General features: G+C 39.3%; 1 protein-coding gene and 1 pseudogene across 1 annotated transcript in view; one reads left to right on the top strand and one right to left on the bottom strand.

Moving 5' to 3' along the window:
* Nucleotides 1-21,205, top strand: part of Ppil4 (peptidylprolyl isomerase like 4) — a 33,963-nt gene extending 12,758 nt beyond the window's left edge. The window contains exons 8-13 of the mRNA XM_075949317.1: nucleotides 2,755-2,879; nucleotides 5,796-5,862; nucleotides 6,493-6,604; nucleotides 7,842-7,938; nucleotides 11,489-11,636; nucleotides 19,747-21,205. Of these exons, the coding sequence (XP_075805432.1) occupies nucleotides 2,755-2,879; nucleotides 5,796-5,862; nucleotides 6,493-6,604; nucleotides 7,842-7,938; nucleotides 11,489-11,636; nucleotides 19,747-19,998 (801 nt within the window). The 3' untranslated portion in view covers nucleotides 19,999-21,205. The remainder of the gene's footprint in view (nucleotides 1-2,754; nucleotides 2,880-5,795; nucleotides 5,863-6,492; nucleotides 6,605-7,841; nucleotides 7,939-11,488; nucleotides 11,637-19,746) is intronic.
* LOC142842581 (large ribosomal subunit protein bL33m pseudogene) lies at nucleotides 7,296-7,477 on the bottom strand (annotated as a pseudogene).
* Nucleotides 21,206-24,059: the final 2,854 nt, after the last annotated feature.

The following is a 24,059-nucleotide window of genomic DNA, read 5'->3' as shown; positions in this document are numbered from 1 at the left end:
GGTTTTATTTTTCTATTAATTACTGAGGGCTTTTTTACAAACTGGGAAAGATTAGGTGAGGTGGTGAGTGAAGGTGTTGATGACAAGCCTGTTGATGTAAGAAGCTGTCCTCTGCCCTCCGTATGTGCACCATGGCATGTACATGCTCATGTTCACAAACACACATCACATACACACATACGCAAATTAATGTAAAAATAGCAATTAAAAAATAGGAGGTGGCTATCTAAGTTATAAATATTAGGATTTTAGTTTTCATATAATTTTTAAACATTGCTTATTAGACTGCATTTTATGTAAATTGGAGAATAGTTTTTGAACTGATTACTTATTCAATTCCCTATAATGGAACATTTCTTTGTATAGCTATCTCAGCCCAGTTAATCATGTGTATGTTTGCATGTGTGAGTGCAGGTACCCACGGAGGCCACACGTTTCAGGTCCTCATGGAGCTGGAGTTACAGGTGGTTGTGAGCCTCTGGGAACCAAAATTAGGTTCTCTGAAAGAAATTAGGAGCTTTTAGTGCATGCTCCTAACCACTGAGCCATTTCTCCAGTCTCTTGCAAGTTTTGTCTCTACCCCTATGAGCTTCCTATTTGTTCTTTTGTCATTTATAGATTTTTATTAACTCTTCTCTTTTGCATTATGATCTCTCTCTCTCTCTCTCTTTATCTCTTTCTTTTCTTTCTTTCTTTCTTTTTTTCTTTTTCTTTTTTTTTAGACAGGGTCTTACTATACTGCCCAGGCTAGTCTTACTAGGTTCATCAGCCTACCAAGTAGCCTGGACTCCAGCCCACAGTGTGCTACCATGCCTGGCAGCCTGGCTGTGATCCTTGTCATTGGGCATAGTTAATAAGCTGTTGTTGCCTTTGACAGGCTTCAAAATTGTTGAACAGATTTATGGCTTTGTAGCTTCTTCTGTTTCTGAATTCAAAGATTTTAGTTTTGGTGTGTTTATTCAGTAGACGATTCTTTACACGATGATCTCAGAGTTTTCAAATACATATAGTAGAATATTGTTTCCCACAAAATGCTTGTAGGAAATAAATTGCATCATCATGGTTCTATCTCACTGCTGCCCTTTGTGGGCTTTAGCAGGAAGTGCATACAGTGTGCTCTGACACACTGGTGCAACAGCTGACTTTGATCTTAACTTTAGTCTGCATAAAGGAAAAGGCGTAAGGTTGAGACTTTAAGGGAAAAACTATGTAGAAATTGTGGTTCCATATTGAAAAGCAGTATGGAAAGAACTAGGTATTACAAATCACAGAAGACTAGATTTCACATAATCATATTTTTAAAGAATTGAGCAATAAAACTAAATAATATATTCATTAATATGGTAAATATCTTAGACTATGAGAAGGAATAGCCAAAGGGGGAAAAATATATGATCTTGTCAGGTGGTGGTGCACGCCTTTAATCCCAGCACTTGGGAGGCAGAGGCACGCGGATCTCTGGGAGTTTCAGACCAGCCTGGCCTACAGAGCAAGTTCCAGGACAGCCAGGGTTGTTACACAGAGAAACCCTGTCTCAAAAAAAACAGAAAAGGAAAAATAAAAACACTCAGGGTACAAATTGCCTGAGGCTGTGAATAAAGCTGGCTGTGCATGAGACCTCACTTCATGGCTCCGTCTCTCAGTCTGACCACCTTTATAGTAAACACATATGGTGGAAAAACATAACATGCATGTACTTATACACATACACACAAAAAACAAAATGTACTAATATTTTTTCAGTTAAAAAGTCTGATACTATATTTTTCCTGGTATTAACAATATTAATAGCTAATATTTTTTTTAACCTAACTTGATACTTACAAATCATTACTGCTAATTCATCAAGCAATACCACAATTTCCATCCATATATTTACTTTTAAAATTTATTTGACAGACTCTTACTGGAACTCATCATGAACATAAACTTGTGTTCCTCCTAGTTCCATCGTCTGAGAACCTAGATTCCAGGCCTGTGTCACAACACCAGGCACAATTTCCATTTTAAAGGCAAATGCAGTGAAATCAAAAGGGTAATAGCTAGGATAGGAATCCAGATCTATCCTGGCTTCAAAAGTCCCAAATTATCCCCAATTTTTCTTTTTTAAAGTATTTGATATATTATTTTCCAAAAAAGGTGTAATGCATAGTTATGAGGCATAAACAATAAAAACCACTGGGGCTAGCTCAGTGAGTAAGAGCACCTGCCACCGGATGAGCTAAGTTGGATCCTCAGTGGAAGCAGAGAACCAATTGCTGTCCATCGCACTCAGACCCTCACATATACACCTAACGTATATAACATATAGACATATAACAATAGCCAAGTTATAATGAATAATCTGAAGTAAACTCACTCCTGCCCCCTACACCTGGGAGAGGCATGAAAGTACAATTTAAGAACAATTCCATGTTTTTGAAGAAACTGAGATCACAAGGCTCTTGTCTTGGTTTCTTGGAGCTTTCTCACAAATGCTCAGAACCCTCGTACCACTCCATTGTTGGGCCATATTCTGATATATCTGAGCCCTAGGAATTAACTCAGGTTACGAGCTTGTGGCAAGCACCTTTACACCGTATGTCATCTTTTTAGCCCTTAAAATGTTTTTTTACATTTTCTTTTCACCCTGAACCTATAGTTCATGATGTAAATTTAGATGGTTCTAGGAAATCAGTGTTGTGGGCTTGGACAAAATATTTAGAAGAGAAACTAAAGGAATTGATTTGTATGCTTGATTATTTATAACTTTAGGTGGGAGACTTACCTGATGCAGACATTAAACCTCCAGAAAATGTTTTATTTGTGTGTAAATTGAATCCAGTGACCACAGATGAAGACCTGGAGATAATATTCTCAAGATTTGGGCCAATAAGAAGGTAATTCTGGGGTTAATAAAAGATTTGGAAATATCTAGGTATTAATTAATTGATTGATTGGTGTTTGTTTTACTTTTTTTTTTTGTCATTTTGAAATAGGGTCTCATTTGTAGCCCTAGATGGCCAGCAATTTTCTCTATATACCACACAGAGCTTGAACTCATGGAGATCCTCCTGTCTCTGCCTACTGAGTGCTAGGACTTAAAGCCCCATGCCTCAACACTCAACAGAGTTTTCTAATTACACATTTTTGAGAATTTGTCAATTTTGAGTGAATTAATTTTTTTTTTTTTTTTGTGGGGCTAAGGATCAAACCTAGGGTACTATGCCTGTTAAGCAAACCTCTACCACTGAGACATGTTCCCAGTCCCTTTGGTGAATTTCATATTGGTGATTTTTACAAGCGAGTATTTCAACAGTAGAAAAGAAAAGAATGTTTTCAGATATATGCACAAATTAAATATTTGAGTGATTCCTCAATTCTTAATACATTTTCACAGTAAAATATGAGTTGAGCAATTTATCTACTTGTATAATACTCTCAACAGCCTTAATATTTAAAATATTTATCTCATTTAAATTAACTCCTAAAATTATTAGCAGCCTATGTCACTATTACCAAGTTTTATGGATTTATTTTTTAAACTTAACATGTAGCTAAGGATGACTTGGAACTTGATTCTCCTGCTTCTACCTCCTGAGTGCTAAGATTATAGGTGGCTACCACACTCAGTTTCTGTGGTTCTGTTGATTGAGCCTAGGGATTTTTGCATACTAGACAAACTCTTTGATCAGTTAAGCTTTATGTCCAGCGCTCGCCCTCCCTCCCTCCTCCCTCCCCCCTCCCCTCCCGCCCCCCCCCTGTGTGTGTGTGTGTGTGTGTGTGCACGTGCGTGTGCGTGTGTGCGCGTGCATGTACGAGTGCACAAGGTTTTTAAGACAGGGTCTCACTATCATAGCCTACTCTGACCTTGAATCTATCTTCCACACTAATGAGTGTTGGGATTACAAGTTAACATTACCATACCTCAAAAGCATAGAATTGTGATTTGTTGTGGATTTTATTTTTATTTTGCATGTGCAGTTATGTAGAGACCAGAGGGCAACCTTGGGTGTTTTCCTCAAGCAGTGTCTAAATTTTTTTTAATTGATTTTTATTGAGCTCTACATTTTTCTCTGCTCCCCTCCATGCCTCTCCCCACTTCAACCCTCCCCCAAGGTCCCCATGCTTTGTGTGTGTGTGTGAGTGTGTGTGTGTGGCAGTGTTTCTTACTGGCTGGTGCTCACCAAGTAGGCTATGCTGGCTGGCTACACTGAGTCCTAGGGGATCTAGGGATTATAAACTCACATCACTGTATACTCAGGTCCCCATGCATTCAAGACAAACACCTCACAAACTACCAGACCACCCCAGTGAAAAATTTTTTCTTTTGGTTAATTTTCCCTATATTATCATTAAGTATTTATTTTAAATATTATTATTTTTAAAAAGTATGTGTGAATATGCCACATGTGCATGGGTGTCCTTGGAGGGTAGAAAAAGACATCAGATCCCAGAACTAGAGTTAGAGATAGTTGTGAGTCACCTAGTGTGTTGTTGGGAGTGGAACGTAGGTCCTCTGGTAGAGCAGCAAGTGCTCTTACCCTTTGAGCCAGCTCTCCAGCCATTATTTATTTATTTATTATTATTTTAAAAATAAGCTAGTACTACCATTTTAGAGAATATACAGCTCGCAGGAAATAGTTCTCTCTTTTTTTTGTTTTTTGAGGCAGGATTTCTTTGTATAGCTCTGGCTGTTCTGGAGCTTGCTCCGTAGACCAGCTGTTCTCAAACTTAGAGATCCGCTTGCCTCTGCCTCCCAAGTGCTGAGATGAAAGGCATGTGACACCATCACCTGGCTAAGATGGTTCTCTTCTCTATGTGGGCTCTAGGGAGTAAACTAAGACCATCAGTCCCCAGAGCAAGTACCTTTGCTTTCTGAACCATCTCATGGCCCCTCTCCTATATTATTAAGGCGAAAATCTGCAAAGCTAGTCAGATTTTCTCACTGATCAACATGTCCTACGGTTAGGATGTCCTTTCATTTACTGTTTTAAAATGGTCCTTATGATACATGGGGAGAGATAAGCCAGCTTCTTTCAATTCTTCCTTCTTGGCTTTTTCCCTTAATACTGTTTAGTGAATTAGTTTTGTGTGGTACCTGTATTTACAGTATTTGAGCCCTGTTTACTTTAAAGCTCACAGCATAAGCCTAAACTATGGTGGCTCATGCCATTAATCTAAGCACTTGGGAGATCTCTATAGCAAGCGAAGCCTGGTCTGCATAGTGAGTTCCAGGCTAGCCAGAGCTACATAGTGGGTTCTTGTATCACATTCAAAAGCATAAACATACTAATAAGCACTTATATGTATGTATAACATATTCTTTAAGTCTTTATGTTTGAACTAAAAAAGACTTTATGATTTAAAGATTTTACGAGACATGATAGTGTATGCCTTTAATCTCAGTACATAGAAGGTTGGAGCAGGAAGATTGCTGTGAGTTTGGGATTACCTGGGCTTCAGAATGAGTACCAGGCCAACCAGAGCTGCACGAGAATACCTTGCCTCAAAAATGTGAAAATAAACAAAATAATTTTAAGATAAAAAGAATTTAGCAGTTTAATTTTGTTAAAGGGAAGCCTGCCCCCATCTCCACCACTATAACCTAGTTTGTGTATTTGGAATAGAATTTAAATAATTCAGTTACTAGAGTAATGGGCTGTGTATGTGTGTGTGTTTAAATAGAGTTGTTACTGAAAACTTTGCCATCTGTGGGTTTAATAACTGACTTATTTTGTTCTGGCCTGAAAAATTAGAGAAAATATTTTTTTGTTTTTTGTAAGTGACTTTTCAAAAAAAAATTTTTTTTTCAGTTGTGAAGTTATCCGAGATTGGAAAACAGGAGAATCCCTCTGTTATGCTTTTATTGAATTTGAAAAGGTATGTCATAGTCTAAATATACCAGATTCTGGTTTTTCTTATTTTTTGAGGATGAGTTCTTGTTGTGTTGCCTTGGCTGATGTCATACTGGCTCACCGGAGGTTTTTGGTTGGTTCTAGAGGACTCTCCCCTCACCCCTGCCTGCCCCAGCTCCAGTTCTTTGTATGTGCTAAGCAAGGGTCCTACTATGCTGAGCTTTCTCCAACCCCTGCTAAATTACTTTTAACACCAAGTTTATGAAGACAACATTCACTTTGGGGAAATAGTATTTTTAGTCTTGAGTAACTGTAACTGGAACTGTAGACTTGCATCACCCAGATGGTAAGTGCATGTATGTCCACTACAGTCAGACCGCCTCAATTCAAATGATGGCTCCGACCTTTGGCTACTTGTGTACTATATCTCATTAAACTCTACTGTTTTCTCATTGAGATAATGGAGGTAGTAAATAGATGGAGCCTCAAAATGTTATTACCGGGGTTGAGATGTAATGCTTTTAATATCTGGCATAAAAAAGTATTTGAATATTATTTTTGGTAATAACAGCCTTTTTATTTACAGTATTTGTTCTAATTGCAGAAAATTTTCCTGTAAACATTCATGCTTGATTTTTCTTGTAATCACTAATAGGAAGAAGACTGTGAGAAAGCGTTCTTCAAAATGGACAATGTACTTATAGACGACAGGAGAATACATGTGGATTTTAGCCAGTCTGTTGCAAAGGTTAAATGGAAAGGGAAAGGTATGTTAGCTTATCTCCTCTTATTGATGTTCTGCTTCAGGTGTGTATGTGTGTGTCTGTGTGTATGCACCATGTGTATGCCTGGTGCCAGCCAAGACCAGAGTATTGGATTCCCTGAAACTGGAGTTCAGATAGTTATGAGCCATCATGTGGGTTCTATGAGTTGAATCCAGGTCCTCTGCAAGAGCAGTGCTCTTAATTATGGAGCCATCACTCCAGCCTCAGGATTACTTTTTCTATTCCATTTATAATCTGTTTTCCATGATTTTACTGCATTTTAAAAATAAGAAATAAATAGGATTATATGTTGGTCAGTGGTGGGGGTTAGAAGAGGGAGAAATCAGTAGAGTTGACAGCTGTAAGGCCCACTGGAATCTGTGATCTCTGCAGGAAGAAATGACTTGGTTCATGGTCCTGTGCTCTCCCAGTTTCTGTGACTCCTTCCCTGCTGCTGAAATACATGATTGTGCTCTTTTGAGTGCTTTGTGAAAATGAATTGATTTTTTTTATTAAGGCCTATAAAAATCCAGATAAATATCTGGTCTCTGTCAAGAACTTTCTTCTTCCCATTGTTTCTTCCCATCGGCCTTTACCTCACCAGAAGCCATGCTGATGTTTCCTCAGTACACCCAACCAGTGCCTCACTCTTTGTCTTCCCGTTTAAAAATCAAATTCATTTTCAGTCCACTACTTAGAGGGCATATACTTCTCTCTGTTCCACAAAGAGAACTTTTTAGTTCACAATTAGATCGTAATGCCGAAGAGTCAGCTTCTTTTGTGGCTGAAGGAAAAACCTGCCCCATCTTGGCTCACCAGTCTCACCAGAATGAGTTTTGACTTGCTCTTGATAAAAATGATGGCGGAAAGCAGCATGGTGTCTGTCCCTGTACTCTTTGCCAGAGTGGCCTTTTGTTTGTGTTTTTTACATATTATAATTACAGTATTATGTGGGGAAATTACAATCTATTTAGGATTAGTGTTAGCTCCTGACTTAGTGACTGATCGACAGTGTAGCATTTCAGTTGGGTGTTGTAATACTCATATGTGTCAGTAGATGGCAGCATTTGGCTACCAAGAAAGTTGAACATAGCCTTTCAACTATACTGACAGCAGAGACAGGTTTGCTATCGTTCTTTTGTCCTTCACTTTTTCTGCTTCCCAATGTGTGCCTTTGTGAGTTATAAACTTGCTGGTGTTTCATTATGTGATACTAATTCTTTTTCTTCTTAATAAATAGGTGGGAAATATACCAAGAGTGATTTCAAGGAGTATGAAAAGGAACAGGATAAACCATCCAATTTGGTTTTGAAAGAAAAAGTAAAGCCCAAACAGGAGTATCCTTTTCAAGAGTCGTATGCACATCCATCCACTGTATGAATCATTTGTGAAGGAACAGTTTGCTGTTATAGCTTTTCAGTGTCTCCCATAGACTTTGCTTTTTATTATACTTTGTATTATGGAGAAAGTTAGGTTTGAAAGAAACCATAGGTCTAAATAGTTTACCTCCTACTCTTATATTAAATACTTTCCTATGTATCCAATGCTCTTCAGGTAAAGTTTTATTTTTGTATTTGCTAATGTTTTGTGTTATTCATTCTCTTATATTTAATTTCCTTATCTTGATAACAAAATCTTATGGTTCTCTGTCACATAATTAGATTGCTTGTTTTTCTGCATAATACATTGTCATTTGTTTAACGCTTCTTCCTGTTCAGTGCAATAGTTGATATTTACAGGATTAAGAACAACAAATCTATTGACTTGACCATAGAATTTGGATTCTTCCAAGTTTTAAGTTGAGACAAGTAAAAAGCAGTGACACATACTGTTTGTATTATGTCATTTTTATTTGTTTGACAGATTTTCCCATTATAAACCTATCACTCCACACTTTGCAAAGGTCATTTTTTTGGCAGTCATGTCTGGTAAATGGCATCTTTGTTTCCTCATTTCTGTTGATGGAAAGAAGTTCTCTTTTCCTGTGTTACGCAGGCATGTCTTCTCCAAGTATTCATAAAGGAGAGATGAGAATCAGGTTGGCCTTTAAATTTTCACACTTTAAAATGTGTTGCTGTCTGTAGTGCACAAAGCATTGTGATGTGTTAGAGTCTGAAGGGGGCAGACAGCATCAACCTAAGAAGCTTCTCAGGCAGCCAGACCAACGAGCTGAGGTTGATCCTAAAGAAAGGATATTAGAAGGCATGTTATTGAAGCTCAGGATCATAAAAGGCATAGATGAATATGTGCAGATGTTATTCTCACATCTGTGAAGGTAAGTTTAGTCTAACCACTAAGAAGGGGAGTGTATAGGACCATAAAGGAAGTGTAGCTGCAGAGCATAAAGCAGAGATGTTTACCATGGAGTTTGTTCTGACTGTAAGGAAGTCAATGTATTATTTAAAGTTTGTAGGCCCAAAATGTTTTAATGGGTGTTAGTCATCCACTCTACTTATTGGGCTTACTGCACCCCTTCATACTACTTCCTTTACCCACCATCTAGAAAGCTTAGAGGGTGGAGTGCATGCGTGAAGTCCAGTTACTCAAGATGGGGTATTATTAGGCCTGTGACTTAGTAAGAACCTCATCTTAAAAATATAAAGTTTATATCTTCCCCAGTACAAGCATATATACTCTCTTCTTATACACACCCAGTCCCCATATACAAGTGAAACAAAATCTTAATAAGTTTTGTGGGGGTTTTTTGGGTGTTTTTTTGTTTTTTGTTTTTCTGACAGTGCTAGGGATTCCACCCAGGACCTTGCACATATGAGGCAATTGCTCTACCCCTGAGCTGCATCCTAACTAACAGTATTCTGGAAGTGCTGTTCTCTATTTCTTTATTCTGTGTGATTCTAAAATTGCTAGTTATGAACCATAAATTCTACAGCTTATTGTTGAATTATGACCTTTAGTTTGAAGAACACTGAAATAATCAGGCATAGTATAAAAGAGGAAAGAAATTGTAGGTAATAAAGTAATAATGGGACTGATGGTCCGTCCATCTCTGGCCATCTTGTGGAAAGCTAGAAGGGATATCATTAACTTTTTGATCTTATGTGTATATGGTATATGCATAGGGGAAACCTAAGCAGTGCCACTATGAAGACAAACATTAAAAAAATACAGACATTAGACTCTGGTCCTTAAAGGACATGTCTGTGTTGACTCTAGTCCCCGCTACAACTAAAACAGCACTCGTGTGTCAGGCTTCCTCATGCTCCTCACAGTTCAGAGCTCAGCCTTCAGAGCACATTGTAGAAATTGATATTATTTTTACACAAGCTTTATTGCTTTCTCCTAGTTTATTTTTTGAGACAGGGTCTCACTATATAGCTGTCTTAGAGCTCACTATATAGACCAGGCTGGCCTTGAACTCTCCTGCCTCTGCCTCCCAAGTGCTGAGATTAAAGGCATGTACCACCATGCCCAATTTATGCTTTCTTTTATTCTAAGGCTTTTTTTTTTATCACATTAGAGAAATCGCATATTTTGACTTAAAACATTACTGCTACTGCTGCTGCTGTTGCTACTACTATTGTTATTATATTGTGTGCTAGGATCAAACCCAGAGCTTTCTGCATGATACCAAGCATGCTACCACAGAGCTACACTCTTGGGTCCAATTAAAATTTAAGTAACATTTTATATAAATTTAGAAAAGATTTGCTCTGTCACATACACAAATGGCACTTTTTGTTTTTTTCCTTTCCAAGCCTTTATCTTTCATAAAGATTGATGAAATTAAAATCACTGTATTGTGTATGTAAGGAACTACTCTTTCCCTAGGCAGGGTCTTACTTTGTAAAAGCCCAGGCTCGTCTCAGACTAATTTTTTTTTTTTTACTTCAGCTTTTTGAGTAGCTAGGATTACAAGTAGTAATATTTATGAAGTTTTTTTTTAAAAAAGTTGTTGTTTTTAAAAATTATGTGTTTTTGTGTGTGTGTATCTATGGGTAGGTATGTGCATGTGTGAATATGGGTACCTGAAGAGCCAGAAGAAGGTGCCAGATCTCTGGAGCCGGAGTTACAGGCAGTTGTAATCCAGTTGACATGGGTGCTGGGAACAGAACACAGGTCCTCTGGAAGAGCAGCTAGTACTCTTAACTGCTGAGCCATCCCTCCTGTCTATGTCATTTTGTTTGCTTGTTTGTTTTGAGACAGGGTCTCACTGTGTAGCTCTGGCTGGCCTGGAATTTGCTACATATGCAGACTCACAGAAATCTGCCTGCTTTGTCTCCTGGGATGAACTATACAGTAGTTGACTTAAGCTTTTTTACTTTTAATTTACATATAGGCCTTCCTAGCCTTAAAAGAAATATTAGTAACTCCTTTTATATTATATCATACTATGATACTAAAATGTATTTTATTTTATTATTAAATATTGTTCCCATTTTCTGATAATTAAAAATGGCTCTAATATATATATATCTGTGTTCATGTAACTTAGTTTTAATTGCTATAAATTCTTAAAAGAATTTCCTCGTTGTCACTGTTTATTGCTAACTTCCTGACTGTCTTGAGAAGAGTTGTGCAATGCACCTTCTATCTGTAGAGTGCCTCTGGCTTTGGGGTTCGAAATACCTTCAATTTTTCTAGCTGATGTAATGCCTCATTTTCTAAATTAAGTTTTTTCCTTATTGACAAATACATTTTTATTCCACTTATAATTTTTGCCTGGTGGTTATTAGCTGTCTGATGCCGGGATTCCTCTCATTTCTCTTGATCTTAATGAAGACTGTATTACTTGCTTTCTAAATGTATTCTGTGCTTTCAGGTATTATTTGTTTTAAGTTACATTTAGTTTTATGGCCTCCCTTGTTTACCATATTTCTTATATTTTGCTTCCATTATTTATCCTGTTTGTCCTTAATTAAATGTAAGTGCAAAATATGATCTTATACTAGATGAGCAGGCAGAAGACTCAAAGTCAAGTCACTCACACACCAGTAAAAAACACAAAAAGAAAACCCGTCACTGCTCTGAAGAAAAGGAAGATGAAGAATATATGCCAATCAAAAATCCTAATCAGGTATTTCTAACGTTCAGGCTTAAATATGAAGAAATTGATATTTTTCCTTTTGTATAGTACATCTTGGTGGTGTAATTTGAACTGTTCCTTCTCTGAGCTATAGAATGGGCACACAGGATAATGCGCCTTAATTTTAAAAAATGTATCCTACAGGGTATAAATATTGTTTTCAGAATTTATTATGTATTTCTACATTTTAACCAAGAGTGATCTCCTTACCTACGGATACTTACTTTCATAAAAAAAAAATATGGCTATGCTGAAAAATTGTTTCTCAATTGCTAACTTAATTTGTCAACACTTTTTAAAAGGTTTGTTGTTATTACTTAATTTATGCATGCCTGTTAAATACATGATCTTGCCATTGGAGGTCAGAAGAGAGAATAGGATCCCCTGGAGCTGGAGTTACAGGCAGTTAGGAGCCAATGTTTTGTGTGTGATAGGAGCCAAACAGGGGTCCTTTGGAAAGAGCAGTAAATGTTGTTCAGTGTTGCACCATCTGTCAACCCCTTAGCACTTTAAAAACTTTAAGTTATGTATTTGTATGTCTGTGTCTATGTCTGTTTGTATGTAGTGTATGTCCATGGGGTATGCATGCAGGGAAGCCAGAGGAGGACACCTGGTGTCCTGCTTTATCTCTGTCCATCCTATTCCCTTGAGACAGGATCTTACTAAACCTGGCAGCCAGCGAGCCCCAGGGGTCGTCCTTTCCATAGCACTGTGATTTCAGGCTTGTGATCTTGTCCAGCTTTTTATGTAGTTCTAGGAATTTGAACATGGTTCCTTATGCTTGTATAGTCAGCACTCCTATCTGAGGCACAGTCTCTGCAGTTCCTTAATCTTCGTATAACTCTTCTTACATGCATATATTTTTTCTTTTTTAAAAAAGATTTCTTTATTTATTATGTATATTGTTATGATAAAAGTAAAACGGCACAGATCCCCAAGTGGCTGCAGCCTGCAGGAGGTCCCGAGACCACCCAGGGTCACGAAGGACCCTGCCAGATCCCAAGCAGGGAGCCCCCTAGTGGCCATGAGGGCCAACGGGTCCTAGGCAGAGTGAGAGACCTCAGCAGGGGAGCCAGTTCCACGAGAAACCACTGTCCCGGGTAGGTGAGAGACAGTCCGATAGGCACTCCTTGCAGAGTGAGGTTAGATATTTATTTAGTGGGTTATGGAAGGGAAGGGGGGAAGTGGGATGAGCAAAGAAACAGAGGAGGGGGAGGGAGGGAAGGAGATGGGGTGGAGGTAGTGAGCCACTGCAGCAGCTGCCTCCTCAGGAGAGAGACAGAAAGGAAGGAGCTCGGGACTGCAAGTGAAAAGAAGATGCCCTGCTGGACAGGGAGGGAGTGGGCAGATCTTGTCTCTTAAAGGGACAGGACAGACCATTACATATATACTGTTCTATCTGCATGTATCCTTGCAGGCAAGAAGAGGGCACCAGATCTCATTATAGATGGCTGTGAGGCACCATGTGGTTGCTGGGAATTGAATTCAGGACCTCTGGAAGAGCAGCCAGTGCTCTTAACCGCTGAGCCATCTTTCCGGCCCCCATGTGTATATATTTTCTGTTGTGAATATTCCCTCCACTCCTTTCCCATTAGTCCCCTTGTCTAATGCCTAGACAATTTCATATATTATATATACATATATATACATATATATGACTGTATAAAATATAAAGCCACAAATGAGAGAAAACTTACACAATTTATCTTTCTGAGACTAAATCTGCTGAATATGATTTTCTGGTTGCATCCATTTACTACCTAGGACATCATACTTTATGGCTGAAAAAAGTTTTTATTGTGGATATTCACATTTTCCCTATCAATTCCTCTGTTGTTAGACACTTAGTTGTGCCCATAACTTAGCTATTGTGAATGCTGCTACAATAAATGTTGATGGCCAGCATGTATTTATGAGCAGCACTGCTAGTAGGTTTGAAGATTCCTTTGGTTGTTTATTGACAGGGTCTCCTGTAAGCCAGAGCTGTCCTTGAATTGCTGATCCTGCTGCCTTCACCTTCCAATTGGCAGGATGACAGGTGTGAGCTCTTATGCTTGGCTAGCCCTCGAAGTTTATGTCCTGTCTATGTCATAGGTGTAAAATAAAAATAGCAATCATTAATTAAACATCACCCCATTTCCTAACAGTGGTAATGAAAAGAAATCATTTCTAGTCTATTTTGGTTCTTTGTTAAATGGGAAAAAAAAGCCATTCCATCCTAGCTTGTGCTTTTATTTTACCTCATGTTAGTCGTTTCAGACAATCCTGGTGAATGAGAGAGATTTCAACAGACTAAAGTGCGGAGGCAGGGAACACAGGAGCATGAAAATGTAAAGCGAGAGACACAGGTGGAGAGATGGGCTAGGGTAAGCAGAGCTAAGTTCTTGCTGTTAGGAGAGCTAAGAGTGACATTTCTACACTGCTTGCCCTTGGTGTGACAATTAACTTTGAGTCACAGTTTCCTTCTTTGAGAAAGGAGATAATCCTTCACAGACAGATTGTTACAATAAGTGTGGACAGGTGTGTGCAAACGTTTCCTATATCTGGCTAATGTCATTTCTTCTGCTGGTACTGTCAAGGTACTGCTTTACAGTCACTTACATAGTTCTCCCTGTGGCTAGGTCGTTAGCTTGGTTCCTGTTTCAGGTAGTTTGTCTCATTTTCTATTTCATGTTAATGGATTGTGCAATACACACTCACATATATTTATTTATATTTGATTTATAGTTTTGTTTTATGGCTTGCTTTGTTTTGAGACAGAATTTCACTTGTAGCCCTAGCTTGCCTAGAACTCATTATGTAGACCTGACTGGCTTCAAATTCACCTGTCTTTGCTTCTTCCTCCCAAGAGCTGAGATGAAACGGTTAGTAGTTTTTAAAACAGTAAGATTCAAAAATAAAATTTAACTGGACGCTTTTGTGGTGCACATCTGCTGTTGTGCTTGGGAGACTGAGGCAGGAAGGCTCAGGGAGAGTTTGAAGCCAGACAGAGCTACATAGTGAGGCTCTGAGTTTTGTTTTTTGTTTTTTTAAAAGGAAAAATTACAGAACTTAGGACACATACAAAGTGTGACTTGAATCCCATGCCATGCCTCCCCCCCTTTTTTGTCTTATAATGAATATGTGTTTATTGTTGGTCATCATTTAATAGTGTTTCCTCTGTGTGTGTAGAAGGATGTTAGCATGAATGTTTAAGCACACTTGGCTGTGTAAGCTTTCTACCTTATTTCTCTCACTGCAGTTGGTATTGCCATTTGCCTAGACTGCCTGGCTGGAGGGGCTCCCAAAATCCTGCTGTTTCCTCAACCCCAATGCTAGAGTTACAGAGTTGTATTTCACACCTGGCTTTTGTGAGTGCTGGAAATAGAAATACAGGTCTTCAGTATCTCTCTAGAGCTAAAAATATTTTAGTAAATATATATTTGATAAATACTCCTAAACAGCATACATTCCTACCCCTCAGTGCCATCTAACAGAAGCATAATCTCCTTTTTATAGCCTGTTAACTTTTTAAATTTTGTCATCACTCATATTCTGTTACAGATTTTATTTTATTTTTGGTTTTTCAAGACAGGGTTTCTATGTATAGACAGCTGCCCTGAAACTCACTCTTTAGACCAGACTGTCCTTGAACTCAGAGATCTGCCTGCCTCTACCTCCCAACTGCTAGGATTAAATGCACACAGCACCACCCGGCTCCTGCTGTAGATTTTAAACTATATCTGTCCATTTTTTCAAATGTTCCTCACATGCATAAATAAAGATAAAAGCAATAAAGTAATTTTTTTTCTCTCTCTCCTCTTCCCCTCCCCACCCCCCAAGACAGGGTTTCTCTGTAGCTTTTGGAGCCTATCCTAGAACTCACTGTAGCCCAGGCTGACCTTGAACTCACAGAGATCCACCTGTCTCTGCCTCCCGCACTGGGATTAAAGGTGTGTGCAACCACTGCCCAACATAAACTCATTTTTTTGTTCTTAAAATGTGAGGAAAGCTCTTTTATCCCCATTTCACAATGAGGAAATTGTAAAGGAAGAAGCTTGTTACTGACCTGTAGTTATAGTAAGCAGTGGAGCGATAGTTTAGATCAGATTTACATTCCTAAGTAGTCTACTGCTGGCTTTTTTTAACCAGGAACATATTCTTAGTCTTCTTTTGTTAATTCTCTTGTTATTCTAGTAGAATTGGCCCATAGTCCAATATCCATGCCATCTAATCAGAGAATCTACTCCCCCTTAAAAATTATTGTTTGTCTGTGTGTGTGCATGTTAGTACATGTATGCATGTTAGGGTATGTGCTCTGGAGACTAACGGAGGATGTCAGATTTTGTAGTAAGGAGGTCGCTTGTTTGTCCTGTCTGCCCAGAACTGAAATAATCAGAACACAGAAACCATATTAATTAAATCGCTGCTTTTAACTCCTCCCTTCTCCCAGAATTCTGTATAGTTTTTCCCGCTAGCTCTGTTTCCTTATAGCTCTGCTATAGGCCCAAAGCAGTTCCTTTATTTCCTAGTGGTAATCACAGCATATAGAGGGGAATCCCACATCAAGGTTTCCTGCTTTGTCACTTTCCAGCTTATTCCTTTATGTCAGGGCTTCTTACTAGACCTGCAGCTAGACTGGTAGCCAACGAATTCAAGCAATCCTTCTGTCTCTGCCATTCCACACAGTGCTGGACTTAGAGGCCATTCCCACTCAGTCATCTCCATAGTGTACCTCTTTTCTCTTAATTTCTGCTTAGTCTAGATCACCCCAGTCTTTTAAAATAATCATTGCAGTACATTCCTATGAATGTTTAACATGTTTTCTATGAAAACCTTTGAAGCCCTTATCGCTTTTAGCTACAGGTGTTCAAACCTGTACTTAGATATCTTCAGTGAATCCAGGCCCAAGATAAACATTTGAGATAATCAGAGTTTTAAAGAAATGAGAAGACTGATTATTTTTAAGGCCATCGTCTCCTCTGTTTTAGGAATCTTTTTATCCTACTTTGGGGGGGGGGCTATTTTAAATTTTGTGTTTATGTTTTTGTGCTTATATTTGTGTGCAAGTATATATCTGTGGTGTGGGGGGGCAGAGGTTCAAGTTAAGTGTCTTCCTCTGTTCTTCATATTATTTTCTTTGAGACAGCATCTCTTCCTGAACTCAGAGCTCAGTAAGTGACTAAGCTCTCCGACCAGGAAGCTCCAGGGATCTGTTGGTCACAATTCCAACAGTGCTGGGGTTACAGGCACATGTCATCTTGTCTAAGTTTTCACATGGAGATTGGATCTGAACCAGGCACTTATATGCAGGTGCTTTATGACTGAGCTATCTCCCTAGTCAGCTTTCTGTTTACTTAAAACTTTACAGTGGCAATCTTTTGGCATGCGGTAAAAAGGAAGAAATGCTGTTAGCAGCTTTAAAAGAATTTTAAGGGCTGAGGAGATGGCTCAACAAGTAAAAAGCATTTGCCATGCAAATCTAATGACCTGAGTTCAGTTCCTGGAACTCCCTTTAAAAAGAAAGAAGGAGAAAAAAAATCGCTTGCTCTGGTGCCACACATTTATCCTCCCCGCACTCCTGTGTTGACACGGAGAGCAGAAACAGGAAAGTCTCCCAGAAGGACCTCCTCGAGGACCGGTGTGGGACCATGCTACTCCAGCCTAGCATGTGGAAAGAAAGAACCAACTGCTGGGAGCTGTCCTCTGACACGCACACACGCCCTTTAAGTTTAAAAATAATTAAATGCGTTTGTAACTATCAAAGGGTTAGATTCTGAATTATCATTTTCTAACCTTTTTCCCATTAAGTACATTAAAGTAAGTTTTGGGGGTTTTATATTTTGATTTGACAATATAACTATATTAATTTTTTTTCTTTGTAAGAAAGCTCAACATTGGTATTTTCTATTGTAGTCTGGGAGACATAATTACTCACAGGAACTTCAGTAGGTTAGGTTGTAGGTGTAACAGATGTTGCTGTGTGCTGTTGTTGGCTGACAGAGTCCAGTTTCCTAAGGGTGCTCTCACTTGTTTCTGCAAACTGTTCAGTTCAGAAACTCATCTGCTTAATTTTCACCTTATACCTTAAGTCCATAAGTGGCTTTGTGTTGTTGAAGTTTGGGTTTTACTGGGTTACAGGAAATTGAGTAGTATTTAGCTGCAGCTTGCCTGTTGGGTAGTCAAAGTGGTTCTCAGTTCTCCAAATATCCATCTTTTGGGGGTGTGAACTGGAGACTGAACTCAGGGCTATGGCTTGCTCAGTAAGCACTTTAATATATCTCCCCTGTGCCTCCAGCCCAGGCAGACCCATTTTTGCTATCTTTACAACAATAGATTCTTTCTTTCTTTTTTTTTTTTTTAAACAGGTGCTCTTAACTGCTGTCTCTCCAGCCCAAATTGGTCTCTTAGTCATTTCTTTCTTTTTTTTAAAATTTATTTATTATTTATACAGTGTTCTGTCTACATGCCAGAAGAGGGAACCAGATCGAATTACAGATGGGTGTGAGCCACCATATGATTGCTGGGAATTGAACTTAGGACCTCTGGAAGAGCAGCCAGTACTCCCAACCTCTGAGTCATCTCTACAGCCCAATAGATTGTTTCTTAATTCACTTTTAAGGATAGGAAAGTAAGATATTTTCTTTTTGGAAAGACAGGAGATCTCTCTATGTAGTTTTGACTGGCCTGGAGCCATGCTTACTAGGCTGGCCTCAAACTCATATAGAGATCCATGTGTCTCTGCCTCCTCACAGGGCTGGGGTTAAAGGCATGTGCCATCATGTCTGACATATTAAGTAAGAGGTTTTTTTTTTAAACAAATATTTTTTGTTTTTTAATTTATTTATTATTATGTGCATTGATGTTTTGCCATGGTTGTCCAGTCAGAGTTACAGATAGTTGTGAGCTGTCTTATGGGTGCTGGGAAATGAACTCAGGTCCTCTGGAAGACAAATAAGTTCCCTTAAGCCATTTTTCTAGCCCCCTTCAGTAAGAGTTTTAACACATCATGTACCAGCCTAGTTTGAACATGTAAAATGTATTTAAAGACATAAAGAGATGACATTAGAGAACACTTTAAAATTAACCAGCGGTAGGGGACTAATAGAATGTGTGCCCAGTAATTAAAAAAAAAAATGAGGCAAGTGTGGTAACATAACATAGGCCTGTAATTCCAGCTCCTTAGGAGGCTGGGACAAGGAGATCAGTAGTCCAAGGCTTACCTGGATTACAGAATGAGTTCAAGGCCAGCCTCTTGGGGGCTTTGGTGTTGTCCACACCAACATTTCCTTTCATTTTAGCTTGACTGGCTTAGCCGTGTTCTTTGAGTGGCATCTTGTAGAATTGTCGTTTCCCTGCAGCTCAGTGATGGGACCACATTCTGGGGAAGTGGAATAGGATTGTGTGTGATGAGAGCATTGAGTGTTGCTCTAGGACTGGGGATACCGTGCAACATTTACCCGGCAGGTGTGAAGGCCTGCGTTTGTGCCTCTGATACCATTGAAACAAGGCCTGTTCAGAGTTTGCTGGGCTGCGTCAGTTCCTTATGTTTAGATCTGATCCCTCAGCTCAACTGAAATAGATGTAAAAAACTTTTTTTTTAAAGATTGTTCTTAAAAAAAAAAGGTTAACTTTTCTGAGTTATTTGTGTTTATATAGTTTTGAGATTCTAGTATTAGGAGTAGTACACACTGAAGCCGTGAGGGCAGGTGGCTGAGAGAAGCTGGGACTAAAGAAGTGTGGATTCAGTACCAGCGTGGGCCACATAGCATGAACCTGCTATGAAAAAAATGAAAATGAATTTGAAAGCTGGAGTGATGACTCAGCAGTGAAGAGCATTGGCTGCTCTTCCAGAGAATGCTGGTTCAATTTCCAGTACCACATGGTGCTTACAGATGGCTGTGACTGTAACTCTAGTTCCAGGAGATCCAACACTCGTACACAGACATCCAGACAGACAAAACACCTACGCACAGAAAATAAAAATAAAGTGAATTTGAATAAAATAAAATGGATTTGAATTGTTGCAATGACTTGCTAATGGCTTCGTGGCTTTATGAATTGATAGTGCTCATAGATGATCATTTTACTGACCAACTTTAAAACCGCATTTCTTTGACAGGATATCTACAGGGAAATGGGCTTTGGCCATTATGAAGATGAAGAAAGCTGTTGGGAGAAACAGAAAAGTGAAAAGAGAGACCGACGTCAGAACCGCAGTCGTAGCCGATCTCGAGAAAGGGATGGTCACTATAGTAACAGCCACAAACCCAAGTACCAGACAGATCCTTATGAAAGGGAAAGGAGCAGAAAGAGAGACCGAAGCAGAAGTCCAAAAAAATCCAAAGACAAAGAAAGATCTAAGTACAGATGAGAGGGGAAGAAGAGGAAGTGAGTGGCTAGGAGGTCTGCTCCTGCCTGGTTTGGAGCTCTCGCAGATGCTCAGAGTTCCTGCTGGCACAGCTAACTCTGCCTGCCTCCATGTTGATGGTGCATCCCTCCAGGTTAACACTGAGGGTGTGGGGCACTGGAAGAGAGTGGGCATTTTCTGTGTATACTTTTTATACAAATTTTATTGTTGTTCATACATGTTATTGTTCATATTTAACATCTTTCATATTTTCAGCCTTTTTTAAATGAAGCATTTCATACCATAGAAGTCCATAGAGTTGTATATAATACATAAAACATAGTAAATTGTATACCCGACCGCAATGTAAGAGGGTCGCTTGCTGTGGAAGTTTCATGTCCTTTCGTCCTCCAGATTTTATCATTCTGAGTTGTGTTTACCTTGCTGTTAATTTCATATGGTTTGGAATTTTATAAAAATGACACAATATATGTTTACTTTTGTGACTTTTCTTAAGAGTTGATTCATTTTTATTGTTACATAGTTGTAATGGATGGGGCAGTTGATCTGTTGATGGGCCTTTGTTGCTTCATTGCTGTACATAGTCTTGACCATCAATAGAAGAGGCTTAGTTATGTAAGAAGTTGGCTTTATGGCTAGGAAGATGGTTCAGCTTGCCCTGTGCTTGCTTCACAAGCATAGGACTGAGTCCCGATCCTCAGGACCACATAACCAGGCTGACAGTGTGTGCTTCTGTCCCAGCGCTGGCGAGGCAGGAGCAGGTGAAGCTCCAAGGCTAATGAGAAACCTTGTCTCAAAAACTGTGATGGAGAGTGATTGAGGAAGATACCTGACTGACCTCTCGCCTCCACGTACCTGCACACAATTGTGCATGCACATACACCCGAGATGAAGACACAGAGTCATCCTGGATAGACAGCTGTAAGTGTTGCTCACACAGATGATTCTAAAGTGTGGTCTGGAAGAATGAGCAAGAGAAGAGCTGGAAACAGAATTCACCTACTGACAGCTGAGACTTGATTTAATAGCTCTGGAATATTGAAATGGTAAAAATTTATACACAAGCGTTTCAGGGCAAAATGTCCTTTGTTGCAAATTTTGAGAAGCTGTTTTATTTTCCCTACACATCTGGCAGTAATGTTATGTGCTTATGGAGGTGTAGTGTGTGTTATGTGTTCATATCTGGGATGAGTAAATTTATTTACAAGCATCAGCTCACTTTTTTTTCTTCTGGCCAGAGTCTGCTCTCGGGGATTTTGAAATCTGTTCCATTATTATTAGCTGTAGCTTGCACTCTCTGCAGTACTTCTCAGACATTTCTTTTTTTCATCTAGTAAAAAACATACAGCCTTTGACCCAAATCTCCTTTATCCCTTGTCTTAGTGTTTTGTTACTGTGAAGAGACGCCATGACCACAGCAACTCTTATAAAGGAAGGCATTTAATTGGGGCTGGCTAACAGTTGAGGTTTAGTTCATCATTGCCGTGAAGGGAAGCATGACGACATGGAGGGAGAAGGAACTGAGAGTTCTACCTCTGAATCAGCAGGCAGCAGCAAGAGAGAGGGCCACACTTCCTGAGAATGTCACTTCTTATGGGCCTATGGAGGCCGTTGTTATTCAAGCCACATTCATCTGCCAATCATTTCATTCTTGAATTCTACTTTTATAGACTTTCCTCCCATAAAAACGAGGTCACATAGAACTTATCTTTCTGAGCCTGGCTTATATCACTCAGTATTAATGTCTTCCCAGTTCATCCATGCTGTTACAAGTGACAGTTTCGTTCCTAAAGGATAAGCAGAATTGGCCTGTTGTGTATTTATGACATATTTTCTCAGTATGTTATATTGTTAGCCAATAGATCTATGTCTGAGCTGTTGTAACTGATATGGCAGTGAACTAGGACCACATACAGCCTTTCAGCATGCCAATTGAAACTTGTTAGATTGCTGGATCATAATAGCACTATCCTCAAAGTTTTCCCCAACTCAAATATCTCTATTGTTTTCCATAGTGGCTATAATAATTCACATTCCCAAAGATAATATACAAGAATTTCCTTTTGAGAAGCTGTGGTTTTCACCAGGTGATTTCTTTCTTTTATTATTATAATTTTTTTGTCGTTTTTGTTTTTTGAGACAGGGTTTCTTTGTGCAACAACCCTAGTTATCCTGGAACTAGCTATGTAGACCAGGCTGGCCTCAGACTCACAGAGTTCTGCCTGCTTCTGCCTTTGCCTTCCGAGTGCTAGGATTAAAGGGGTGCACCACCACTGCCCAACTGATTATTATTTTTAAATGATTTTATGTGCATTGGTGTTTTGCCTGCATATATGTTTGTGTGAGGGTGTTGGATCCTGTGGAAGTGGAGGTACAGACAGTTGGTTGCCATGTGGGTGCTGGGAGTTGAACTGAGGTCCTCTGGAAGAACAGCCTGCTCTTAGCTGCTGAACCATGTCTTCAGCAAACTCCCCCCCCCTTTTTTTTTAGTTTATGGAGACAGGATCATTTGTATCCCAGCCCGGCCTTGAACTCACGGTGTAGCTGAGAATGACTGAATTTCCGATCCTCCTGCCCCAACCTCCAGAGAGCTGGGATTATAAACGTGTACCACCATGCCTATTTTGTGTGGCACTGAGGACTGAACCTTCGTGTGTGCTAGGCAAGCTCTCTACCAACTGAGCTCCATTCCCAGCGACTTCAGGTGATGTTTGTTTGTTTTTGAGAGAGTCACTTTGTAGCTTTGGCTGAACTGGAGCTCACTATGTAGCCCAGGCCTATCTCTGCCTTCTGAGACTCACCAGGTGGTTTTGAATTAATTGTGACTTCTAATCATAGCATTTGTGAACTACCGTGACTATCAGATACAGGGCGGGCTTGGATCTGTGTTACTACTGCTTGTATAGATAGCTAAAGCGGCCATGTTTCCCGTATCGACTTGGCTTCTGTAGGTTTTAGGTGAACTCTTAACATGTTTTCCTTTCACGTTGGCATTGAACTGAAGGCCTTGTGCAGGCTGAGAACCTACTGCTTTTTGCACTAGGTGAACCAGTCTTCAGTGATATTGTCCATTGATTTTTGCAAGGAAAAAAAGATTGAGCAGCAATTAGATTTTGTGTTAAAATAGTTACTTTGTACCCAAAATTGCTCATTAATATAATTTCACTTTAAGCTTTTAATTTAATCTTTTACTAGTTGAATTTTCAAATATTCTGGCTAGAACTTTAATAGTTCTCTAGTGGCCGAGTGAAAACCTTCATGTTGTTTCAGCCATTGTACAAATTCCTTTAATAAATTGCATTTCGGTTAGTGGAAATTTAATCTCAACTTTGACATTTTATGCCCTTGAAGGTTGAGTCACAAAGAATGCATAACAGATAGTAAAATCGAAATCTCAGAAGCTTTACCTTTCAGTGGGTGTTGCTAGGAGACCATGTTTTGATGGGAAATTTGAGAGAAGCTTGTGTTTCCTGTTAGATGAGCATGTGGAGATCCCCTTCATATTCAAAACTGTGTCCTTTTCAGCAAATAACACCAGTTGTTCTTGCTGATGGAACGATCTTTATTCCTACCTGTTTTACCCACCCACGGCAGGGTAATGTGAGCACTGGCAGGAGTTAGCCATTTTATGTTTGCCTCCTATTCTGTCATGCGTGAGCTGTTAAGTGTTTTCACTGTGCAATTTAAAAATTGTACTGCCAGGGCTGTCAGGAAAAGGCACTGCTACCAAGCCTGATTTGACCCTGGGCCTCACATGCTGTCCTCTGATTTCCATAAGCACACTGGTACATAGGCTAACACACACACACCACAGTAAATGTAATGATTTTCTTCAACCTGGATTGCTGGCATTTACTTTGTCTGGATTGCTGGGAAGCTGACACAAAAGATTTCACAGGAGGTCGTGTATTAGCAAGAGTTTGTACAAAACGAGAAGTTAGAGCGTGCCACTCTGCTGCTGGAGCTCTAGAACACAACCACAATGACCCCCAGTTCCTGAAAACAGTTTTGTGCTGTTTCCTTGGTGCATGGTGTGGAGGACAGTTTTGGGTTTCCAGTCGGGA

This window comes from Microtus pennsylvanicus, chromosome 1 (genome assembly GCF_037038515.1).
Source record: "Microtus pennsylvanicus isolate mMicPen1 chromosome 1, mMicPen1.hap1, whole genome shotgun sequence".
Classification (NCBI taxonomy): Eukaryota; Metazoa; Chordata; class Mammalia; order Rodentia; family Cricetidae; genus Microtus; species Microtus pennsylvanicus.
This window is presented reverse-complemented; position numbering and strand designations above follow the sequence as displayed.